The following is a 24,287-nucleotide window of genomic DNA, read 5'->3' as shown; positions in this document are numbered from 1 at the left end:
TTTTAAATATTGAAGTAAAAAAAAAGTACATTAAGTAAGACATGACATTTATTTGTGTTAAAGTATACATAAAGTTATCAATCTTTTTCAGCAATTGCAGTAAGATGCTTATCTATTTCTTGTTCTGTTAGAATCCTGAAATAACAGAATGAATTATTTATTGATAAACTTTGCATACATGAATACATGACCAACAATTATATCTTAACATACTTACTGAAATTTAGGATTGTCTTTTGATACTACACCAACTTCAATTTCAGTTGGTTTAAAATCTACAGACAGGACAGTGGATAAACATGTAATAGCTAATTGAATAGTTTCGTCGTAATCATAATTTTGTTTCTTTTTCAATTTCTTCTCCAGATAAGAATTAGCTTCAGTTTGCTTAGCACCAACAGAAATGGCTTTATAACCACAGAAATAACCCGCAGGGTCAGCTTTATAAATACACGCGCCTTTCTCTTTATCATATGAAATAAGCATCATAGAGCATCCAAGAGGTCGCATTTCTGCATTCTGCGTATAGACTTGACTGATATCTGCAATACGACGGCACAAGGCATCCACAGGAATTTCATAATCATATTTATACTTAAAGTGAGCCGCTTCATACCGTGCACGTTGCACTTGTGATCTGCTATCAGCTGTAGTATAAAACATTACTTAATAAAGAGAAACATAATTTATATTACATAAAAATTACATAGAGTATTTTATAATACAGAGCATAGAAAAACAAAGGAAAGATGAATAATTCTTAAGTTAATAATTCTTTTTACTTACCAATCATGCCTGTCATAAGGCAACCAATATGCTCAGTGAGTTGAAAAATGTGAGTAACACTGGAAGCATCGAGTAACTTATCCTGTAAAAAGATATCTTCAACAATTTGACCAGTTTTGCAAGAATATTTAAACATTCTTCTAAGATATAATTGGATTACACCCTCATTAAAAAAATGAGAGGATTATATTACAGAAAAGTATTAATATTAATAATAAAGTTATGAAGAGGTTATCTTACAGGTACTTTCTTCTGTGTCGCAAAAACGGCAGTATCGACTCCTTTAACGGCAACAGACGTTAGGCCACCTTGGTTTATTGCTTTAAATGCATATTCTAGAAAAAAATTGCATGTTATTTTTCAGTAAATTCAAAACTGCAGATAACGCCATGTCATGACTCTTGGTTATAGAATGCATATACAGTTCAATGAATAACATAGAATATTCCGATAAATAGTTAAGAAGTATACGTAATGTAATGTACAATATTTTTATGACACTTACCCACTTGATAAAGCCTTCCTTCCGGCGAAAATATCGTAATATGTCTATCAAAACCAGCACTGCTACCTCGCGCCATGTTCACAAATATTAATGGTTGCGTTCAAAAGTTTCAGGTAACCCGAAACGTCAAATCATCCAAGAGCTACATTAGAGTAATTCACAATGAGCGACACATTTTATTACTAAAACAACTTTTACCATTCGAGGATAAAATTAAAATTGAATATCTGACTGGTTCTCTACTTTTTCTTGAAAATTATTATGATCATTCAGACTAACGCCGTAATTTAAATATGTTTTTGCGACGAGTATTTCCTACTTCTTGTTCTTTCGATAGAAATATTTTAGAATTGAATTTTATTTTTAAGTTTTTAAAAGAAAATATTTATGCTCTTCAATACAGCCCCGACAATGAGTTTTATCAAGATTATGTACTTAAAAATTACAGCTATATACAGACAAAGATAAAATTGATTATTCGAATGACTGCATACGATTATGAAAAAAGCACTTTAAAAAGTTTTTCGTTAAAAGATAAAGAACTTATGGATAAAACTTATATTTAATTTTTAGGAATAAAAACATGATTATTGGTATAATTCTAGTATAATTAACGTTCGTAATGTCTTTCAGATTCAAAGTTCTTTTGATCAAGATCGAATTTAATCGATTTACCATATATAGTACGTAATATATAATAATAGGCATTGAAATATATATGCGTAAATACGTGCGATAGAACATTTTTGCAAGCTATACGAACGTTATCGTAAACTATTGTAATCAATTTCAATCAGTTGTTCTAATGTATCATTAGTGGGGAACTAAGATAAGCTCGTTTCATTAGGTTACAGCTGATACTAGAAAAGTTTCCAGTAGCTGATCGAAGCATATAAATGATTGCGTTCTTTTCACCATAGCACAAATGTCCGCATCAACAGGTAAAAATATTTCAATTGATGATACCTTGGTAGAAACGAAATATTTTATAAACGAAATATCCATACCAAATGAAGGTAATTATTTTGTTGTTTACCTAATATATACCGTTATCGATCGAATGGTACTTTTTGAATAAATTCTTAAAGACAAGCGTCTGTTAGACGACTTATTGTGATATTATTTTTTTCTAACGAAATTGAATTACCACGATAAAGTAACAGTAATTTAAAAGTATAACAATTCATTACGAGTGAAATCAAGGTAATATCTGCGCGGGACTATTGTAAATTTATACGTCATTGAAGTTGAATGTAAAATTCACGTGACTCCTTAAATTTACGTTGCGATTTACGACATTCTGTGATTGTAAGTATACCGTATGAGCATTTTTCGTCGAGAAAAATACTTTTTTTAAATTTTGATGCAATTAACTAAAAAATTATGTAATTCATTGCGCACGTAAATAAAAAAACATGTTGATTTACACTATTGTACATGTACATTTTTTATAATTGCAGATGATAAAAAGGAAAATGGTCCACAACATAGTACAGAAACATTAAAGGAAGAATTCAATCCTACTGGTTAGAATTCTTCTATTTTTGCAAAGAAGTCATTCCAAATTAGTGTTCTATGTTTCAACTATTAGATCAATATTTTATAGAACATCAACATATTCGATATAATCCCTTGAAGGGAGAATGGGTACTAGTGTCACCGCATCGATTGAAGCGACCATGGGGAGGGCATATCGAACCAAGTATAGAGGAAGACGTTCCAGATTACGACCCTGATAATCCGCTTTGTCCAGGCAATGTTAGAGCCAGCGGGCAGGTTATATTTTCACATATTTATTTCCGATTTTTTAGCTTCTAATAATAATTAATTTTAAATTTATTTAATTTTTTTCAGATAACTCCAATATATGAAAACACATATTCGTTCGTCAATGATTTTCCTGCATTATTAGAATCAGTTCCTAGTCCATCAGTGTCGGAAGATGAACTGTTTCAGATGGATTCTGCCAGAGGCACATGTAAAGTAATGTGCTTTCATCCAAAATCGAACATAACAATAGCCCTTATGAAAGTGTCTGAAATCAAGGAAGTTGTTAAACGGTATGTCTGTGAAATATTTTCTATAATTTAAATTCTTATTCAATAAGTATTGTTCTACGTCAGATGGATATTTGAAATGCTTGAATTGGGAGATAAATGGACTTGGGTGCAAATTTTTGAAAATCGTGGTGCTTTAATGGGATGTAGTAATGCACATCCACATTGTCAAATTTGGGCCAGTTCTTTTTTACCAAATGAAGCCAAAATAAAAGATAGATACCTTAGTGATTATTATAATCGTAATAAGAAACCACTTCTCATTGATTATGTGCAGAAAGAGCTTCTCAAAAAGGTGGGGTGCATTGATCATGTGATGTATATTTTCATTAAAAAATACACAACACTTAGATATGTTACCTTCTTGTGCAATTTGTAAAAAAAAATTATAAATATTATATTAAAATTAATGTATAAATTATTAACTTACTTTACAGGAGCGCGTTGTATTGGAAAATCGAGATTGGGTAGTCTTAGTGCCATTTTGGGCAGTATGGCCATATGAAACTATGGTACTGCCTAAAAAACAAGTATCCAGAATGCAGGATTTAACGGAAAGTCAGCAAGAATCACTGGCAGTTATTATGAAAATATTATGTACAAAATATGATAATTTATTCAGTTGCTCTTTTCCCTATTCTATGGGTTGGCATGGTATAATATAGCACTGTTCAGTATATATATTCGGTAAAAAAATACCTTTATAATTAAAAGTAATATTTCGATTGTTTTTTTTCTTTATTTAAAGGTGCACCGACTGGCCCATATTCCAAAGAGGACTATCCTTATTGGACTTTTCATGGTATCTACCTACCTCCTTTATTACGTTCTGCAAGTATAAAGAAACATATGGTTGGTTACGAGCTCCTCGCACAAGCTCAAAGAGATTTAACACCCGAACAAGCGGCTGAGAAATTACGAAGTCTATCGGATTCTCATTTCAAGTATCCAGAAACAAGTTTAACTAGTTGCGAAGTGGAAGAATATTCCAAATAAATGAATTCGCTTTATATACGACAATATATTTTTATAGGTGTATATGTTATTGGCATATACATTATTTATAAAGCCAGATATCACTGAACTATGGGCACATAAACTTTATGAATAAAAAGCATAATAAATATAACAAATGAACATAACTATATTTAAAATTTTACACAATTAGTACACAGGAAACGTATGATCGATTTTCTTACTCCAAGCATGAATTCCGCCGATTATGTCTTTTATTTCTAAGTTACTTTCGCTCAACATCGTTTGAAAATGTTTTACAGCCTTTTGCGAATCATTCCCCCTTCTGCACATCACATATACTAAAAGAAGATATAAAATGTGCCTAACTTCAAAAATGCAGAGCCAACGTCAACGTTTATATACTTACAACCAACTTCGTCGTGTTCTTTTTTCATTTCTTGCATTTTGTTTTTTATCAGCATTATCCTTTCGTTATTATTTATTTCGTTCAACGGTATATTTACAGAATTTTCTAAACGACAGATTTGAAATTCTTCGGATGAACGCACATCGATCAACACGTGCGGTTTTGTACCTAATTTCAATGTTTCTTTGTATTCTTCCACGCTCATTCTTTCTTCTTCCTTTAATATCGCCAACTGCGGATCTTTATCATTTGCTTTCGCGCCACAAAATTGTTCGTAATCGATTAACTTTTGTATAGTCGGATGCTCGCCGCACACGGGACAATCTACATTTTTGGCACGCAAATTGATATTCCGAAATTTCGTTTCTAATCCATCGTATAACAGAAGTTGACCAGATAATATGTGAGGCATTTTAAGCAGAACCTTTAGAGCTTCTACTGCTTGTAGAACGCCGATGGTACCAACAACTGTGGTAAAATAACATGTTAAACATTTTTACATAACATATGAAATAAATTAATTAATAGTAAATAACTATAAATACCTGGACCAAAGACACCGCCATCTCCGCAATTCGTTACAGTTTCTGGAGGAGGAGGTTTAGGGAATATACATCTGTAGCAAGGTCCATAGTAATTAAATACTGATAAGTGTCCCTCGAATCTTAACGCTGAGCCCGACACTAACGGTTTCTTACTTAGAACACATGCATCATTCAACAGATAACGTGTAGCTGCATTATCAGTTGCATCTAACACTACATCGTAACATTTTATTATTTCTAAGGCATTACTACTGTCCAATTGGATTTTATATGGAGTAATTTTAATATTACTATTTAAGCTGAAATTGTTATAAACTATTATTTAATATGTACATTAATACAGCCACAATTTCTACATCTTGAACTTTTTAGATCTGTTTATTATATTGATTCTTCATACCTAATGTAAATATAAAAAATATTTTTTTGAGAAGCTTATTACATGCTCTATTTATAGAAACAAAATTCAGTTTTTCGATCAAGCATATGATACTGCTATAAAAAAATTATGAAGGTACTCTCTGTTTTGTATGAAGATGGTGTAACCCTTCAATCACAAAGTGAATATATAATATTATATTAATTCATATGTACCAATTAAGATTTTTTGCAGCAGCGTTTACTTTAGGTGTTCCAATGTCAGTTTCTCTAAATAGTAACTGTCTATGAAGATTATTAATCTCTACATCATCATAGTCAACTATACCGATATGTCCAATACCAGCAGATGCCAGATATAATGCAGCAGGACATCCAAGTCCACCTGCTCCTACAATAAGTACTGCACTGTTTTTTATTTTTAATTGACCTGCAATTACGTAATTATAGAAAGATTAGCTAACTAAAAATAGTTTACAATTAACATATGGAATATATTCTATTGAAAAACAGTATAAAAAGTAAATATTTTAAAATGTTCTCTTTTCTCATAAAAAATTCTAATATTTCCAAAATTACAATACACCTTTCACGCCAACTTCCGATAAAAAGATTTGTCTGCTATATCTCGATATCTCGTTGTTGCTCAAGCCACAGTCTTGCACGATTTGTTTTTCGCGCCTTAGGATGGCCAGTTGGGCTTCTTTCGCGCGTAACAATTCACGCAAGCTCGTAATTTCATCAATCAATTCCTTTTCATTCATCTTCGTCGAATGGATTTCTCGAAATAGGTTATGACTCTGTTTTCGACAATTTCAAACGAACATTTAGTCGAGAACCTTAAATAAAGGGTCTCGTTTAGGTTATATCGACATACATTCGAAGAACAAGATAAACAGGGCCGTTATCTGACGTTATTCTCTCGGAGCCAAGTAACACATACTGCACAATGTAATAGAAGATTCGTTTAATAAAATTTCAACGGCAAAGTGTATAGAATTACACTATAACCTTCGGTGTTCTATTGCTAATCCACCGTATTGTTGTCAATGCTCTCGAGAACTCGTAAATACTCATAAACTGCGCATTTAAATGTGTGTTTACGACAAGTGCACAAGTGGTTTCCCCTGTGAGATGACTACTTTTACCATGTATTGGTGTACGTAAAAATGGTCAAACGACAACAATTAGTCCTTAATCATTCTAGATGTAACAGATAAAATGCTCCTTATCATCTGCGAGCAGTGTAATAAAATGCAATAAAGACTCTTTACGAGTAACGAAATAGTTATCGTTGAAAGTGGTTAACTAGTTTTATTACGTTGATCGTAAAAGGTATACATACATTGGAAGAAATATTATATAAATATATCGAACATTACAATTGAAAAATATACAAAGACGTAAACCAACGTAATATTTTTTTACATATATTTCGAGTACGTTGTACGATCGCGTTATATTTTGTGTAGAAAAAAAATAAAAATAAAGAAAAAGATTAAGGAGAGAAGAAAGCAGAGAAAGCTGAAACGATATGCAGGAGTTTGTTCACTGGAAATCACAATGCACTTAAACGTGATGATCTTGGCGAAATCTGGGTGTTTATTCGGGCAGTGTCGTGCGCAATAAGCGCAGTACAGTCTTGGGCAAACGTAGGAAGCTGATGATTATTGTCACGGTCAGCGACGTTCTCGCTTTTGACAAGTGCACAGAGGGAAATCATGATAATCTAAGCGACAACGCGAGCGTTGCCTGTGAAGAAGTTTAATCGTAGCGGACGTTAAGATGGTGGAACCAATTTTTGATTATCAGTTCCGTCTGATACTCATCGGCGACAGTACAGTCGGGAAAAGTTCGTTGCTGAAGTATTTCACTGATGGGAAGTTCGCAGAGGTACGCAGAAACTGTAACCGTTTCGTCATCGCGTTAGAAAATTGATTTGAAACGAATACAAACGGTATTACGACTCGTCATCGTGTTACTTTTCGTTCTCTCGACGAGCTAAATCGCAGGTCTGGTTTTTCGAATGATCTAACGATTTTATTTCAATAATCTAGTAACACAATTGGAGCATCTCCAATTCTGTGGTTTAATAATACCTGTTATCGATGAATCGTTATCGTTTGAAGGAAAATAATGTCAAAACAACGATATTTTGAAATCATTCTTACAACCTGAACGAATCGATTTTATTTCTTATTTATATTTACTTTTCATATTGCTAATAGGTTAGTAAACAATTAGATTCTCACACCATTTGGGTATAAAGGTTGAATTGAAGTCTATGATATCTCTGTGTTCTGTGTCATTTATACATAAGTAAATAAGATTTTTAAATGTTTATATATATTTACAATGAATCCAGTTCCAGATTTTTTTTTTTTTTTTTTTTTAAATAAGGAAAAGCTTTTTATCTTTTACAATTTCTTTTTATGTCATGTATTTGTTAAAAGTATTAAGTTAATAATTTAACTGGCTTAATTTTGTTTAGCTTTCGGATCCAACCGTTGGGGTAGATTTTTTTGCCCGGTTAATCACAGTTAAAGATGGGACAAGAATAAAATTACAATTATGGGATACAGCTGGCCAAGAAAGATTTAGGTGCGTCAGATTTTTATTATGTTTTTTATAAATTGCAAATGAAATTCGTAACACTAATATTTTGTGTTTAAGTTCTTTTTTTTTTTTTAATAATTAACTTTGTGCTGAAAGATTATGTAATCTAATGCTATGATACTTTGTTTACTTCAGGTCAATTACAAAGTCTTACTATAGAAACTCTGTTGGAGCACTGCTTGTCTATGATGTCTGCAACAGAGCCAGTTTCGAGCACATTCCTCAATGGATGATGGAAGCTCGTAGACATATTGAACCACACCGCCCTGTATTTGCATTAGTAGGGTGTAAATTAGATTTGGTTACCAATGGGGGCAGGCGAGAAGTTTCAAAAGAAGAAGCTAGAGCCTTTGCCGATCAGCATGGAGTACATCACATTGAAACCAGTGCAAAGACTGGAGTTAATGTTGAGGATGCATTTCGAACAGTCACACAAGAAGTTTATAATAGAATACAAACTGGGGAATACAAGGTAGAAGATGGTTGGGATGGTATCAAAACTGGATTTGCTAGACCCGGTGGTTTAGATTTTAATTTAGTTGAAGCAGAACCAGCAAAAACCTCTTGCTGTTAAGTCAATGTTTAATTTGTTGAAAAGGACGCTTTCTAGAATGCAGTGGATTTTATTTACGTACATCAATTAAATTCCTCCAATGAAAATACACTGAGATTTTTATAATATTAGTTTCAATTGATAAACAAACTAAGAATTATTTTAATCTAATAAAATTGCATTCCATTGCATTCTTGTTTTAGGGAAAAGACTAACGATGAATATATACTATGTATAAGTCTCGACTAGACAGTTTTGTACATAGCTTGTATAAAAAAATCAATATATATCATTGAAACATATAGGCAATGATCTAGGAGTGTTTTCTATCTCATTTAAAGGACAAAATACATAAGCGCAAAAAAAGTTTGTTTATAGTATAAATTTAGCTAAAGTGTTTTTACGTATTTTGTCATACAAAAACTGTTCTGTTACACGGAGAAAATAACGGCTGTGCTTCTTTGTCAAAAGCATTAATTGTGTAACAAAAATACGGAAAAATATCAGAAAATTTCCTGAAAAAAGATATATAAATCTTCATTTATAACATAAGATATTTATTTACACTAGATCAAATTTAAAACGAAATTTTCAATATAAAAATGAAATTGCAAATTATATATTGTACATATATAAATTATTAATGAAACGCTTATACTACACGTGTTGATTTATCATTTCTTAAACACTAGCAACTTTTTGTTTTTAATGCCACAGTTTGTGATAATGTTATGTATACACAGAGAGCCAAATTAATAAATACTTCACTATTGTTCATATATAGTTAAAAGCAAACAGGATAATAAATCGTTACTTATTAAAACATTTTTAACTACAGAAACAATATGAAATGAACAATGATATTTGTGTTCTGATTTTAGAAAATTGATCAGAAATTGATTCTGTACATACTACATCACATGTTTATGTGAGAATCTTGTTCAAACATCTTGTTGTGAAATATTATATTAGCTAGTATATCTTAATTTACCTTAATATGAACCGATAAGCAATTGCTTTATTATATTTTTATCATAAGATGTATTATAAAGGTGCCAGATGAGTATGAGGCAAAAAAAGTTTTTTATAATGTAGTCTAATATATTTCTAATATAAACATTTTTTACCAGGTTGTATGTTTTACACTTTTTCATATCTATCTTTAAAAACAGAACACCAAAATTTCCTTACTTCGAGAATATAATTGAAGAACAAAAACATTTGCATATTTTTAAGACAGAAACAAATTAATGAGGGTAAATTCGAGTACATAAATGTTATTTATAAGACTTGTGTATCTCTGTGCGAGTTTAATTGACTAGGAAGAAAATATTTATTTACATACAATAACATTATTGTATGCAATGTATAATACTTTTCAGGACAAACAATGCACTGAGTCTGCATTTGTATAAATAAAGAGCATAAATACAGCATGAATAGAATTCATTTATGAAGTTTTATACTCATTAACTGTGGCATAAAGCGAAAATACGTAGATACTTAAAAAAAAAATGAACAAATATTATATAACTTGTCATCAACCTTGTATAGTTCTCTATACAGGATATTTATCTTTTAGCTAGGAAATAGTAATGAAATACGTGTGCAGTGTTGCAAAATACTGATTAACAAAATGAGTTGTTATATTTATAAGGAATGTAAATTTTTTATATTAATATTATCCAAAGTTGTAACAAGTTCCTTTACGTTTTTTTAACAATTTCATGTAAATATAAATTGTCAATTTTACTTTGAAGTTGTAAATTGTTACAAATCTGTGTGCTACATTGTTTTAAACGCGCGTGGGCTCGAATACATCGTGAAATATATAAATTCCAACCATTTTCTCATAAAATGTATAAATTTATGGGTAATTTGAAATTTGTTTAGGTACATAAATCTTTGTACACTACACATTTATATATAATCATGTTGAAAAATAAACAATATATCATAGAATTCTATATTATTTTTCTATCATTTATTGTATGTAGTTAATGGTATCACTTTCTGTGAAATAAAATTTGAAATAATATTATTAATAGTACATTATTTACACTATACATAAGACTGTAATCAGAAAAACAATTTAAATATCGATAACAGATGGAATCTCCTATTTAGTATACTATAAATGAAAATGATTTATTTACGAAATGTACAAATAGCAAAATTTCACGTATAATTGTAAAATATTGATCTTCTTACTATTTCTAATAAGAAACATATTTATAACTTTCATTTATATACAAGTTATAAAATAATTTAAAATGTTTCAAACTATGAGTAACAAGTAAACATAACCTCCCAATTTATCATGCTGCCTATATAATCCATGTATGTCATCTTTCATACATGGAAAAAATAATTTAGTAATAAAGTACTATGATAATAAGTATTTTTTTTCCTCCCAAAGTAATAGTAATTATAGTAGTACCTAAATCTTTAATTTAATTAAAGTCGTAGCATTGGTTTTTTTTCAGAGAAACAACATAAAAAAATTTTAATTATACAAAAATAAAGGAAATATCTACTTGATATAAAAGATATGCCCATGAAAATTATACTATAGATACTTATATTATTTTATAATTTAAGTTAAATTATATACATGTTTACATTATAGAGATATTAAACGTTTTACAAGAACCTAGCAGCAGGTATAATATTATAAATTACAATTTATTACAATAACGTAATAATTCACATTAATTCCCATTGATAAAAAATGTGATTTATAATATAAACATTTTGTTCAATTAACTTGTACATTATTAGAGATGTATGAAGTAGTACTAAAATGTGTTTGTTTTAATAGTCCAATTACAATTCGTTAATCGATAAAACATCTTTACTGTACATATTACAAATAATAATCGCATATTAAATTGTTCATAAAATTATGATTACAACAGTCATAATTTTATACTTTATGAAGCTAAATCTTAAATATTTATACTCTTAATAATTACGAATTCTTATTTTCCAATAGTACTATGCTCACTATTTTGGAAGAAAATGTAAATAGTTTAATTGTATTTAAAGTGACTAGAAACGTTATTACTCCTTTCTTTTCTTGCTATTATTATATATTTCTTATTTTGGCAAGAATTACGTAATGCAAATGTACGAAATCGTGGACAGTTTCTTAGAAATACTATATTTACGATATATATATATACATATAATATATATTTATACGTATATGTATATATATAATAATACTTGTGTCTAAATAATACTTTCTAGAATTATTTATTTGTACAGTATAACTTAAGCGATTTAGCTTAGGTATTTCGTATTTACAAAACAATTTACTACATGAACTATGTACACAAAGGTAATCATTAGGGAAGGGGGAACTAAGTTTATATGTATGACGGTAAATAGCAATTCACTATGAATATGAAATGACAAGGCATCTTAGTGGGATAAGTTATACAGTGAACTAGGAATATTATAAATAGAAATTTGAAGCAGAGAAAATTGTCTATAACTTGATTAGATTAACGATATCCCATAACTAAAGCTCTCTTTCAATTTCATTTTAATATGAAAGAATTGAGGCCTCATTTACCAGACACATGGAGTTCATTGGAATCTGTATTGTTGAATTTAGATGACTTTAACTAAAAGTTGGCATACTAGTTAAAATTCCGAATGGAAGAATCTATGAAGAGAAAAATATGAAATCCTCTTATAAGGATTTATTAAGATATCGAAACGTCACATTATGATTTAATCATCGATAACCAATAAATTACTGATAAAAAAATGAAACTCCTAGATTATATTCATATGCGGGTAATGGAATGTGGAGAAATCCAGCTGAATGAATGCATCTTATAACGATACTTTTCAATTTGAAGGGAATTGAAGTGTAGTTAGTTTTATGAATAAAGAACATGATGATAAGAAGAAAGGATGAATGATTAGTAAGTATAAGAATAAAGACATGGATTCAGAAACATACGTTTACCCTAGTAATCACTGAATTCATGCTGGATGAGTTGAAACTTCCCGCTCCCTTGTCGCATAAAGTGAGGCTCGGAAGCGTCTGTAACGCAGTAAACATGGAAGTAATGTAGAAAAAGTTTTGAAAAAATGTGAAGAAATCTTTCTAATAACAGATACCAACCAATTTTTAATTTCGTCCAAGTGCCTCATCTTGGAATGTCCTCTCAATGATCTATGATTGCATGTGTCTACTTTAAAGGCAATTCAAGAAAAAGTTCTGCATTTATACAATAAGTGAAATATTAATTTGCAATGGATCACTTATTATAGCTTTACTACTCCAACGATTCGCATCCAAATAAAACGTACTCTTCCCTTGATAACCAGAATGGATTACCCTCTATGTATTCGGGTGGAGTTTTATCTGAAATAATGATTCACGTGGAAAACTTAGATATTTAATTATAATAACATGAATAATTATAATACAAACTACTTTGTATGCTTACCAGGATGTACAGCTAAAGGCACGTATGTGGAACCCATAGCTACATTCCAACTATGTGTACCAGGACAATTTCTCACTTCCAAAATTTTGCTATGTTCAGGTAATATTTCTTGTAAATCTTTAGTTAGTCTTAATTCAAAACCTGAAAGATCTGTATTGCCTCCGGTAAGTAATATGTTCGAAAGGCAATCATACATTAAATCTTCAGATAAACCTGAAGTTACATCCTTTATCACTTGCGGTAAACCAAGATTGATGTACATCATTTCAGGAGCAATATATAATTCCGAACCCAAGGAAACTCTCTGAAAAATATTTCTACTTTTATTCCAGTTTTCCTGAGACTTCGCAATCTCGTAAATATAAGTATGGAATTTGCTTACCCAAAATTGTTTGTAGTCAGCATAACTATCAACTCTAAGATTAATATATTCCCTAGATTTTTGTCCTACTCGCTTTTCTTCATTTTTAATATTATAACTTAGTCTACATCTTTCTTTGACCGCTAACGTGTCCAAATATGTTATAGGAATTTGATGATACTCTTTTGGTTGCCAGTGCATAGCTTGTTTTAAATGATAAGCTACATGCCAACCACCTACAGGTAACAACCTCCAACGTTGCGGTATAACACGACCGCCAATCACAACAGCTACCGTTGTACTAAGAGCTCCACTATCAACAACCACGCAAGTTTCTACGCTCAGCATCGCGCATGCTGCCAAAGGTTTTGGAACCAGACATACTCTATAAATTTTATAATTATATTTTTATAATAACTATAGTTCTTTGTTACTTAAAAAAATGTATTCTTTATTTATGATATTTTTTTATTATACCTTGCTACTTTAACTTCTTGGAACAAGTAGTGCAATAATTGTTTCCTTAATGTTGGATGCATAGCTAATGGTTCACAGAACATGAGCACCGCATTAGGTTTTCGTAATATTGATGTTAAACTCATCTGATGAAACAAGTGATCAACAAAAGTCTTAAGAACAGGAAATGTCCCATCGCTTAATAATGCCTCTGCTGGACTAACAACGTCGACGTTTGGAATTCCAAGTACTTCAACAGTATCAGTGCAATATCCATTTATAAGTTTCTCATAAATTGGATTTGGTCTTGTGTAACATGTTGGATCATTTTGATTCGTAATTAATCTCGTTTTTTCTCTGTATAATTTTACAGGATTACAGAAGACACAAAATGGACCACTGGGCCTTGGAATTTTAGCAGTTGCTAATTCCGATAACTTCAGTAATTTCAATTTTTTAGCCAATGATTTTCCATCACACTTTGGCCTTACGCTACCACTCGGTACATTTTGTGTTTGAGTCTGCTCCAAATGTGTTTCATTGTTATATTTAGGTATACCAAACATCGAGAAATGTCTTCTCAATCCAAAATTTGGTATAATAACCCATGTGTATTTATTTCCAATTTCGATTACAACTTTTGCACTGGAACCTTCCACACAATTTCTTTGACATGTGTAACCGCTGCAGTGATAACATTTTGGGAAAGGAACATTCTCTCCTAATGTGATTACCATATGTAATCTATAACACATCGCTTTGAAACTGACACTAAGCAGCTGTAAACACTTTATGTCTGGAAATCTAAAATGTACTTTTGAAATCAATTGTAGCCACTTCATTTTCCTATGAAAAATATGAACAATTTTTAATGAGTAATTAAAAGTAGTAAAGATGAGCTATAATGAATATTACATATAATAATATATAAATTTTAAAAAAATCTACAAGCAGCAAATCATTTTTACAAGGTCTGACAATTGGAAAATTGATTAAAGTTCAGAGTAAATTGTAATCTCTTATCGAAAATTCGAAGTAACAAAGTTTGATTTACTTGTCAATTAAATTATTGAATTTCAATGTAAGTTTGACGTAAACTTAACCTCAAACTTACCATAGATAGTCTGTATCCGAAGTTTTCCTCAAGTATTTACACGTGCTACCGAAAGCAATAATATCAGGTACATCGCAATATAATAAAATTTTAATCCAAATTTCTTCGGGGAAGACCGCTGGATCCATAATTATTAATAAAAACGATACAAAAAGTACAATTAACAGTTACTAATATAAGATTGCAGACACTCCCCAGAAACGCCGAATACGCTAGTCAAGTTCAAGGTTACAATGGTGAAAACAGTGAATCAATATGTTATCAACGGGTGGTACTTCAATAAGAATTACTATAGTAGCTATTGACTATTATATAACTGATAATGCATGGTATTACACATATGAAAGTGTTAGGTAGTATGCATGGGAAAAACATTATAGATGTTATCTTACGACTGTAAACTGATGCACAAATTAAATATTTGAAGTTTCCGCGAGTTGAATTCAAACAGTTGTAAAAACATTAAATAATGAATAACAATTTATTCGCAATGTTCATTCGACTGGAAAATTATTCAAATAAGCTTTTATTTGTTCGATATGAAACATAATTTAGATTGGAATTTTGATAAATAATAACAAGGGTTGTTTACTTTTTATCGCTGACTTCAAGTAATTCATAGAGACGAGAAAACACGACACATGTTTATATAAAAATGAATGATTTAATACAATATTTATAAAATCACACTGTAACTTTGCATAACCTACATTAAAAAAATAATATTTGTACAAATAATACTGACTGTAGTTGTTTTAATGCCATAATTCGGTTATATTTTTACTCAGGAAGCAGCAAGAAGTGCTTCTATGTAAGGATTGTTATGAGATAAAGCTTCTTTCTTAAATGTTGAAATTTTATCCTTTAAATCTTCATTGGACAAAGATTTATCTAATTGTTTACATTTGTTAACAAATTCTGTAATGATCCCTTCAGCTTCCTGTAACATTATAAATAAAGGTATTGTTTAAATAATATTCGATAATAATACATAAAAATACATTAAAATGTTAATATCACCATGATAATTTTTTGTTTCTTCTGCGGATTATCAGATCCCTCAAAAACTGAAGTTTGATAATCTTCAAGTTCTGCTTGCTTGCGTTTAGCGAACTAAAATTAATATTAATCGCTTTAATGTCACTAGAAAATATCGAACTGCATACAAATTTATGAAAAAACAGGTTTACATTTATCACGTCTTCTGGGAAATTGGCCATTTTAGCAACATGTATCCCATAACTCTGATCGCATACACCTGGTTTTACTTTGTACAATAAAGTTAACTTATTGTCATGGACAAGAGCAGTAACATGTTCGTTTTTAACAGAGGGTACTTCTTCCTCCAATCTAGTGATTTCATGGAAATGTGTGGCGAAAAGGCAATAACATTTAATATCTTTCGCTAAATACCTATGAAAATATTACAGTTATGTATTTATGAATTATAAGTAATCAACGAATACGTTCATTAACACAAGCTTTACGACTTACTCTGCGATTGACCATGCTATACCGCAACCTTCATAAGTAGATGTGCCTCTGCCTAACTCGTCAATTAATACAAGAGAATTACACGTTGCCGTCTATAAAAATTTACATCAAATTTAGAGTACTAGTTTTTTCAAAATTTTGGTTTTTAGTTGTTTCAATTTACCCTCAATACAGCGGCAGTTTCTATCATTTCCATCATGAATGTAGAGAGTCCTTTTAATTGAGAATCATCAGCACCTACGCGGGCTAATATGCAATCTAGTACCGATATTTTTGCTTTATCACAAGGAACAAAACTTCCAATATGTGCCAATAATGCGGCAACACCAGCTGACCTTATGTAAGTGCTTTTACCTCCCATATTTGGGCCAGTTATGATACAAAAATGACACTGTTCTACAGTTTTGATAATCAGCATAGTAAAAGAAACCTCGATAAATTACATATAAATGGGGTAAATTTTAATCGTCTACAATCATAATAAAAACCTTACCTCTTTTAAAATTGACATCATTAGCTATATAGTCTACTCCTTCTTGAACTTCTAAACATGGATGTCGAACCTGAACGAGACTTAATTCACCTGCTTCACTGGGTAACATTTCAGGACGTACGTAAGGTTTATTGGCACTCACAGCAACAGAAGCGAAAGCAGTAAGTACATCAAGACTAGCCAACACAGTTCCAATACTTTTTAATGGAGTAGTATAACCGGCTGTATATATTACAAATATTATTATAATAAACTGTGGCTAATTCTAACAAGATTGGAATAATATACAAACCTGCAATTTCAATTATTTCGTCCACAACCTTTTTCTGTTCTACCGTATACTTATTTCGGGCAGCGATGTAATCGTCATTCAAGGAGTTTAATTTATCACTTCGAAATCGCACGCCGCTTTTATTAGAATCCAAAATAGTGTATTGCTTTTTATTTCTTAAAACTTTCTCATCCTTCAATGTAACGCGGAAGTAATAACCAAATTGTTGATTAGATTCTAATTTTAATGTTTTACCACCTTCGATCGAAAGATCAGTAGCAACTTTATCTAACTGTGCTTGCAATTTTTCTTCCACTTCGTCCATAGTAGCTTTTAATTCTAATATAAAATTAACACATTGAGTAAAATTTGCATAATTAAACACTACAAGGAATGAATACAATGACAACATTTTATGTGGACACCTTTTAATTCATCCTCAAATTCTGGTCGAACCAAGAAATCTCCTTTTTCAGCAGCATCCAAATCAATTGTTTCTTCGATCATTTGTTGATATTTATTCATATCTTTAACAAGTTCAATTAAGGGATCAGTAAACATTGTTTGTAAGGCTACTGTGTTTACATTAGATAGCTGGTCTACTAGTCTTGGTAAATGTGATGTACACACGTAAATTCTGAAATGGAAAAAAATGTTAATAAATGTTGAAGTGTAATATAAGCGATGCGTAGAACTTTCCATGCGAAATTCTGCACTTTTTGCGCTCAACATTAGGTATTTCGATGAAATTTGATTATGATATTTATTACATATTTCACTTTTACAGTTTACCTACTTGTACAAATCCTGTAAAGTAGCTTTTTTACTGGATAATTTTTTTGCGAGTACTTGTAAATCTGGTACACGCCTTAAATTATCTTCATTTAGTCCAGATCGTAATTCATTATCATTTACTAATGCTTCGACAATATCGTGTCTCTCTTTAATAAGGGATAAATCTTTAAGGGGTTGCCTGATCCATTGTGCGAGAAGCCTATGGCCTTGAGGTGTTCTACATTTATCCAAAAGGGATAATATACTTGTAGGTGCATTTCCACTCAACGCAGATAGAGTATCAGCACGCGGTTCGATGTTAAGTGCTTTCATGGCAGCTGAATCCAGTTTTAAATAACGCGATTGTTCTATTTGGTCCATGCTAAATTGATTTAAATTTCCTTCATCTGACGTTAACTAATTAAAAAGATTTATATTAAATTATGATAACAAAAATATTCAACCCCTACCAATAGTACGATACCTACATCTAAATATTTGATAAGAGCAGAAGTAGCTGACATAGCAAGATTTAAATTGGTTTCAGGTAGAGATTGTACATTTTGTTGTTGACCTTTTTTGAACTTTATTAAAGTATTTAAGTCTTGCATTATTGACTCGTTCGAAAATTCATTTTTCTTTCTTAATGTGACCATTATATTATTTCGTTCCATTAGCTAGAAAAACAAGCATAATTGTTCTGTTCCTCAATAATTTCTAATTAACTGATACTAATAAAATTATTTATACATAAAAAGAATGTCTCATCCAGATACCTGTTTCAGAGTTTGAAATTCATGGCTACCTTCGCCTTGAATTAATAAACATTCTTTAGGAGCTAGTGTAACAATAAGAGACTCCAGATTAGAAAATGATTCATTATCTTGAAATTCACATACAGAAAATAAGGTTGCAGTAGTATCTACGCAACTTAAACCAACGATCTGCAAAACGTAAAATTCAATACACTTAGTCACGAATATCCTCTTGGAAAATTTATAGCGAAGCTGATCGTAACGACTTACTCTGGATTTTCCATCCATTCCAAGTTTCACAGCTATTACGCGTACGCTAACTGCGACATCGTTATTACCAAATAATACATCCTCAAACTGTGTTAAATTGCCAGGAGAACCTTTATATTCTAATACCCAATTTTGATTTTTTGCAGAGCCCTGATTCACATAAACTTCTATTCTATATTGTTTCACTAACAATAAATCGCGTATGAATGACTCAAAATGGTTTTTATTAAGAATAACACCCTCGATTTTGTATGGATCTGTATCGATAAAATTTGTTTTCCTCATACATTTTTCAAGCATTGAGATTAAATGAAACTTTAAGAATTAAATTTGAAGACTTACCCGATCCCAACATTTTACAAACTGCTGTGGTTTTAAAAACTTCTTGAGCAGCAAATAAAGCATCGCTACCATGCAATGTGTAATAATCAGTTCTATTAAAAAATCGTATAGTTGTATTGAGTTTCTGAAACAAATAAAATTTCAAAACTAATTTCAGTAATTAACTACGTGCAGCGTGTAAAATAATTCTTTGCACCAAGAACTACAAAACATGAGCTTGTTTTTCCATGTATCCTTGACCTATTTATGTAAGCTGCAGGTTTCCAGAAATAATAGATGCGATATGAAAGCATTATAAAGCTGCATGTATTGTCATTTTACATGAATATTCTGTTGGTTTCCATTTTTCTCCACACATCTTTTTGGTTTATTTTATATTGTTGTATATGTACAATAATTGAACACATACTACAAGCCTCAAATAACTTAAGATGGAAACTAATAATATTGTAAAATTAAAAATTATGTCATTTGTTTTTATAAATGTTTATATTAAAACTTTTGTCAAGTGTCAGTTCATAATGGCATAATATTTTGTAATAAAAATTAAGATATATAATTATTGATAACATGTAAATTAACGTTGATTTTTTACTAAGTAACATTATGTAAAATATTTTAAATGTAATTTCTAGTTGTACAAACTAGAAAACTGTGACAAATGCGACTAAATTATAATATTACATTACACATTTCCAAGAAAATGAAGAATCTTGTTGTATATCTGTAGGTCAATGTCTATCTGGGGGTCAAAGCATCATGAACTGATAATGTAACGTGAACAGTTTCAAGGAAATCAACTATTTTATTCAAAATATTTGTCAATTTTGAGCATTATACGAAACAGTGTGAAGCTTTTGGTTAACTTTTTTCTTTCCAAAAATGTTAATGTGGAAAACTATTCGAAAGTTCAATAAATATTGAAATAAAAAATAATTATTTGTATGATATTAAATTTAGACTCAATTTACTGATATTATAATCGCTTTTATTTGTTAATATTGATTACTATAAAAAACATGAATCATAAACAATTAGGTGGTCAAAAATTGTGAACAATTCAATAGCATTAATTTTAATGACATTATCTGGGAGGTATTATTCATCATTATTATGACAAAAGATCACAGTTCATGTTCCAGGAAGGTCAGTCAAATATGTTTTAAGTAGGCCATGACAACCACATTATGAAGAGTACAAATATGTATAATACTCCAATCTTTCAATTTGTGAACTAGATTTAAAAATAAAACAGATATAAAAAATACTTTGATATTTAGAAACAAGTAAAACAATAACAGTTTAGATCAGAAATCAGAAGAACATTCAGACTCATTGATGTCCTGGTGATAATCACCTTGAAATTCTACCTATTATGAAATAAGAATAAATTAAAACGTCACAACAAGGATGTTACACATTCAGAATGACTTCAGAGATGACACATCAAACCAATAATGGAAAACCATTTATAACTATTACCTGTAAGCATAAGACAGTATCATGTATAGTACTTTGTTAGACATGGATGCAAACTAGTGTATAAATTTCCAGTTTATAATTAAACAAAAAAAAATAGTAAAAATTATTAATGATTGGTATAATTCTTTTCTATGATATACACTGTACTTTTTAAATATTCTGTTCTGAATATTTTAATCGAGATATTATCATATGATTTATTATAAATTAAATGAAAAATTCAATAGACATAAAACTTAAATTAGATATGGCGAATATTCATCAATCTTTCTCTTCACAGAAATTAATTTATTACTGTGAATTATTGATACCGATAAGAATGGATGTAAACTGGAATAAACGCATAGCAAACATTATCATCATGCAAGAATGAAAGAGAATGTTTTCAGATGGTGTGGTAAAAAGAAGGGGAAACCAACATAAATGGAATTGCTGCAACCTATGTGTAGTACATGTCAATCTTTTCTGCCACAGAGAGCATCCCAATCATCAATTATCCTACACGAATTAGTGAATTTTGGTCTTCTGTTATAAGGTAATTATATGTTTAGTTTTAATTCACAATATACCTATAGTGTACATTTAATTGTAAATATTACTAACAGTGCAATATTTTTTTTTTATAATAAAAAAAGTACAAATTATATTTTTAAAGAGTAAAATATAATTTAATTCACAAAATGTATTTAAGATATGTTTATATTTATATTTAATTTAATATAACTATATATATTTATATATTCTTTTCCAATGTAATGTATCTGACTATATTTTGCATTTCACAGACCAAGTCAGTAACATGACGATACAAGGGATTGTCATTTTATTGGTATCAATAACACAAGTATTATCTGCACCAAGTGGATGTATAGAATCTTGTAGCCATTCTATCAAACACTTCCAAGTTGGTTCACAAACATCTGGTAGCATTCAAAATCATGATTTAACGCAAACTTCAGCGCGTTTAGAAGGACTTGACTATTCCAAACCTGGAACTTGGTCAGAACACAATGACTACAATACGGATAATGGAAATGGGAAAATACATGAAGAACGGGGTCAATATGTTGATGGTTCCAAGACGGTAAGATACTACAAGAAGAATTATTCATCATCTTACAATACAGGATACCCAAGTGGTGCAGAATTATCGGAGATTGAACAGGAAAATAGACACGGTGTTTATGTACCTAATATGGAAGAGAACATTAATTCTCAAAGGACATATGATCAAGTAAGTAATATTGGATCAATGGCACAACATAGTGGAACACACAGTGAACACAGAGAATCATCGATCATAAGAGGCAACGCTCGTAGCGAAAGGCTCGAGGATCTTGGAGAATATGATACTGGGTCGAATACTCAAATCTCTCAAAACCCCTTTTATACTAATACACAACCTGGAAATTGGAGCAAAGTGGATTCATATAGAACTGATGGAGGACATGGACGAGTGTTTGAAGAAGAAGGTCAATACGTAACAGGACCTAAGAAAATTCGTTATTACAAGAGGAACTACACTTCCAGTTCTGGCTCATCCAGTGGTATTCCTACACTTACGACAAGTAGAATTGGAGTACACAACTTAGACAGAGAACTAGAAAACTTGCAAAGAGAAATTGAGCAAAAATTAAAACAGATGTCTGCTACAACAAACATGGCGTCTAGTAATATTGCACAAACAAATATTAATATGCATGGATTGACCAGTGATAGTCTTCATAATATAAACAGTAATGTTCATAGAGGTCATGTCAATCATGGAAGCAGTTTATTTACGACGAATCATGATGAAGAACAAGACTATATACAGCGAACAGATACTGATATTGGACCTTATAAAAGTCCTTCTCAGAATATTAAAGATACAAGAAATTCTAATATGTATGAAAACCACGAGGTATACACAACAAACCAGCAACCTACAATAGGACATATTAATGTACTTAATACTGGAAGGAGCAGTTACAATAAAAATATATACAGCGGAGGAATGACACAACAACATAGAGATAATCTGCAGCAAACAGAACTTTTGGATAGTCAGCAGAAAAAGTTTGTTGATGATAATTTAAGGCAGAATACGTACAATCTAAATAGCCCAATAAATTCAGACACATTAGGTCGATTTCCGCATTACAAAGAACAATGGAGTTCTTCTAGTCACATGCAAGAAATTTCACGACCTCAACATTTTGCAGATATTCCATACATTAACGAGCAGAATGCACAGTACAACAATAGATATAGAGAAAATAGTTTTCATTCCGAGCATCAATCAAAATTAGGAAAACTGATGTCTGGAACATTGGATTTAAGTCAAGTAGGAAATAATGCAGACTGCACACATGGAACAATTGAGCATGTGCACACCAGCTCTCAACACCAAACAATGTACAAACGTGATGCTAAATCTGATGAATCCAGTGATACACAAGAATATCCAACTAAGCAGTTAAGTCAACAACATCAAGATTTCAGTGCAGGTGCAAATGCAGATATGGTCCAACAAACAGATCAATTCGATGATTTTACTCAACAGACTTCTGGAAAACTAGAGTTTGGACAGCAGTCACGAAGTACTTATCCTCAGAAACCAAGTGGTCAACACTCAGAAGACCTGACACAACAAACAGATGATTTCGGAGATTTCACTCAACAAACGTCTGGAAAACTAGAGTTTGAGCAGCAATCACAAAATACTTATCATCCTCAGAAACCAAGGAATGAAAATCAACACTCAGAAGATCTGACACAGCAAACAGATGATTTTGGAGATCTCTCTCAACAAACATCTGGAAAATTAGAGTTTGGACAGCAGTCACAAAGTACTTATCATCCTCAGAAGCCAAGGGATGAAAATCAACATTTAGAAGATCTGACACAGCAAACAGGTGATTTTGAAGATTTTACTCAACAAACTTCTGGGAAGCTTGAGTTTGGACAACAATCAGAACATTCCCATCATCCACGCAATCCAAGTACTGGTGATCAACACTTAGAAGATTTGACACAACAAACAGATGATTTTGGAGATTTCACTCAACAAACATCTGGAAAACTAGAGTTTGGACAGCAGTCACAAAGTACTTATCATCCTCAAAAACCAAGTGATGAAAATCAATACTCAGGAGATCTGACACAGCAAACAGGTGATTTTGAAGATCTTACTCAACAAA

General features: G+C 30.9%; 7 protein-coding genes across 13 annotated transcripts in view; 3 read left to right on the top strand and 4 right to left on the bottom strand.

Moving 5' to 3' along the window:
* Positions 1 to 30: 30 nt before the first annotated feature.
* LOC128881558 (proteasome subunit alpha type-6-like) lies at positions 31 to 1,647 on the bottom strand. Its single transcript, XM_054132742.1, has 5 exons — positions 1,292 to 1,647; positions 1,027 to 1,121; positions 787 to 868; positions 218 to 647; positions 31 to 135 (listed from the first exon to the last, which is right to left on the bottom strand). Exons 1-5 carry the CDS (start codon positions 1,365 to 1,367, stop codon positions 78 to 80), a joined length of 741 nt encoding a protein of 246 aa, XP_053988717.1. The 5' UTR covers positions 1,368 to 1,647; the 3' UTR covers positions 31 to 77.
* A 351-nt stretch (positions 1,648 to 1,998) lies between these two features.
* Positions 1,999 to 4,490, top strand: LOC128881541 (probable galactose-1-phosphate uridylyltransferase). Of its 4 annotated transcripts, none has more exons than XM_054132714.1 (7): positions 1,999 to 2,307; positions 2,752 to 2,817; positions 2,898 to 3,067; positions 3,146 to 3,351; positions 3,415 to 3,643; positions 3,786 to 4,017; positions 4,097 to 4,218. In XM_054132714.1, exons 1-6 carry the CDS (start codon positions 2,217 to 2,219, stop codon positions 4,011 to 4,013), a joined length of 990 nt encoding a protein of 329 aa, XP_053988689.1. In that variant the 5' UTR covers positions 1,999 to 2,216; the 3' UTR covers positions 4,014 to 4,017; positions 4,097 to 4,218. The 4 variants fall into 4 exon arrangements, with proteins under 4 accessions (XP_053988689.1, XP_053988659.1, XP_053988669.1 ...); XM_054132684.1 differs by having other exon boundaries at positions 2,001 to 2,307; positions 3,786 to 4,002; positions 4,097 to 4,490; XM_054132694.1 differs by having other exon boundaries at positions 2,002 to 2,232; positions 3,786 to 4,002; positions 4,097 to 4,490.
* LOC128881531 (adenylyltransferase and sulfurtransferase MOCS3) lies at positions 4,473 to 6,736 on the bottom strand. Of its 2 annotated transcripts, none has more exons than XM_054132671.1 (6): positions 6,599 to 6,736; positions 6,242 to 6,494; positions 5,872 to 6,085; positions 5,278 to 5,576; positions 4,733 to 5,200; positions 4,473 to 4,664 (listed from the first exon to the last, which is right to left on the bottom strand). In XM_054132671.1, the coding sequence occupies exons 2-6, from the start codon at positions 6,417 to 6,419 to the stop codon at positions 4,513 to 4,515; spliced, it is 1,311 nt and encodes a 436-aa protein (XP_053988646.1). In that variant the 5' UTR covers positions 6,420 to 6,494; positions 6,599 to 6,736; the 3' UTR covers positions 4,473 to 4,512. The 2 variants fall into 2 exon arrangements, with proteins under 2 accessions (XP_053988646.1, XP_053988637.1); XM_054132662.1 differs by having other exon boundaries at positions 6,242 to 6,455; positions 6,533 to 6,675.
* Positions 6,737 to 7,405: 669 nt separating this feature from the next.
* Positions 7,406 to 10,791, top strand: LOC128881559 (ras-related protein Rab-39B). The gene is made up of 3 exons (XM_054132754.1): positions 7,406 to 7,548; positions 8,147 to 8,256; positions 8,407 to 10,791. Exons 1-3 carry the CDS (start codon positions 7,441 to 7,443, stop codon positions 8,843 to 8,845), a joined length of 657 nt encoding a protein of 218 aa, XP_053988729.1. The 5' UTR covers positions 7,406 to 7,440; the 3' UTR covers positions 8,846 to 10,791.
* Positions 10,792 to 10,953: 162 nt separating this feature from the next.
* LOC128881524 (uncharacterized) lies at positions 10,954 to 15,704 on the bottom strand. Its single transcript, XM_054132648.1, has 6 exons — positions 15,225 to 15,704; positions 14,132 to 14,956; positions 13,676 to 14,039; positions 13,294 to 13,597; positions 12,966 to 13,208; positions 10,954 to 12,884 (listed from the first exon to the last, which is right to left on the bottom strand). The coding sequence occupies exons 1-5, from the start codon at positions 15,350 to 15,352 to the stop codon at positions 13,120 to 13,122; spliced, it is 1,710 nt and encodes a 569-aa protein (XP_053988623.1). The 5' UTR covers positions 15,353 to 15,704; the 3' UTR covers positions 10,954 to 12,884; positions 12,966 to 13,119.
* A 149-nt stretch (positions 15,705 to 15,853) lies between these two features.
* Positions 15,854 to 24,287, bottom strand: part of LOC128881514 (DNA mismatch repair protein Msh2) — an 11,034-nt gene continuing 2,600 nt past the window's right edge. Inside the window, exons 3-15 of the mRNA XM_054132637.1 lie at positions 19,624 to 19,747; positions 19,282 to 19,538; positions 19,033 to 19,200; positions 18,745 to 18,933; positions 18,279 to 18,673; positions 17,908 to 18,119; positions 17,504 to 17,821; positions 17,212 to 17,433; positions 16,882 to 17,114; positions 16,719 to 16,810; positions 16,415 to 16,637; positions 16,245 to 16,337; positions 15,854 to 16,164 (exon numbers count right to left, since the gene is read on the bottom strand). Of these exons, the coding sequence (XP_053988612.1) occupies positions 16,009 to 16,164; positions 16,245 to 16,337; positions 16,415 to 16,637; positions 16,719 to 16,810; positions 16,882 to 17,114; positions 17,212 to 17,433; positions 17,504 to 17,821; positions 17,908 to 18,119; positions 18,279 to 18,673; positions 18,745 to 18,933; positions 19,033 to 19,200; positions 19,282 to 19,538; positions 19,624 to 19,747 (2,682 nt within the window). The 3' untranslated portion in view covers positions 15,854 to 16,008. The remainder of the gene's footprint in view (positions 16,165 to 16,244; positions 16,338 to 16,414; positions 16,638 to 16,718; positions 16,811 to 16,881; positions 17,115 to 17,211; positions 17,434 to 17,503; positions 17,822 to 17,907; positions 18,120 to 18,278; positions 18,674 to 18,744; positions 18,934 to 19,032; positions 19,201 to 19,281; positions 19,539 to 19,623; positions 19,748 to 24,287) is intronic.
* The window catches only part of LOC128881496 (filaggrin-like), a 4,819-nt gene continuing 2,028 nt past the window's right edge, over positions 21,497 to 24,287 (top strand). Inside the window, exons 1-3 of one of the 3 annotated variants that reach the window (XM_054132602.1) lie at positions 21,497 to 21,640; positions 21,891 to 24,002; positions 24,132 to 24,260. In XM_054132602.1, the coding sequence (XP_053988577.1) occupies positions 21,905 to 24,002; positions 24,132 to 24,260 (2,227 nt within the window). In that variant the 5' untranslated portion in view covers positions 21,497 to 21,640; positions 21,891 to 21,904. Of the gene's footprint in view, positions 21,641 to 21,890; positions 24,261 to 24,287 lie in introns of all 3 variants that reach the window. The other 2 variants (XM_054132612.1, XM_054132593.1) reach the window with 2 other exon arrangements.

The sequence above is a fragment of the Hylaeus volcanicus genome, chromosome 1 (assembly GCF_026283585.1).
Source record: "Hylaeus volcanicus isolate JK05 chromosome 1, UHH_iyHylVolc1.0_haploid, whole genome shotgun sequence".
Taxonomy (NCBI): domain Eukaryota; kingdom Metazoa; phylum Arthropoda; class Insecta; order Hymenoptera; family Colletidae; genus Hylaeus; species Hylaeus volcanicus.
The sequence above is the reverse complement of the archived record's forward strand: the minus strand, read 5'-3'. Positions and strand labels throughout refer to the sequence as shown.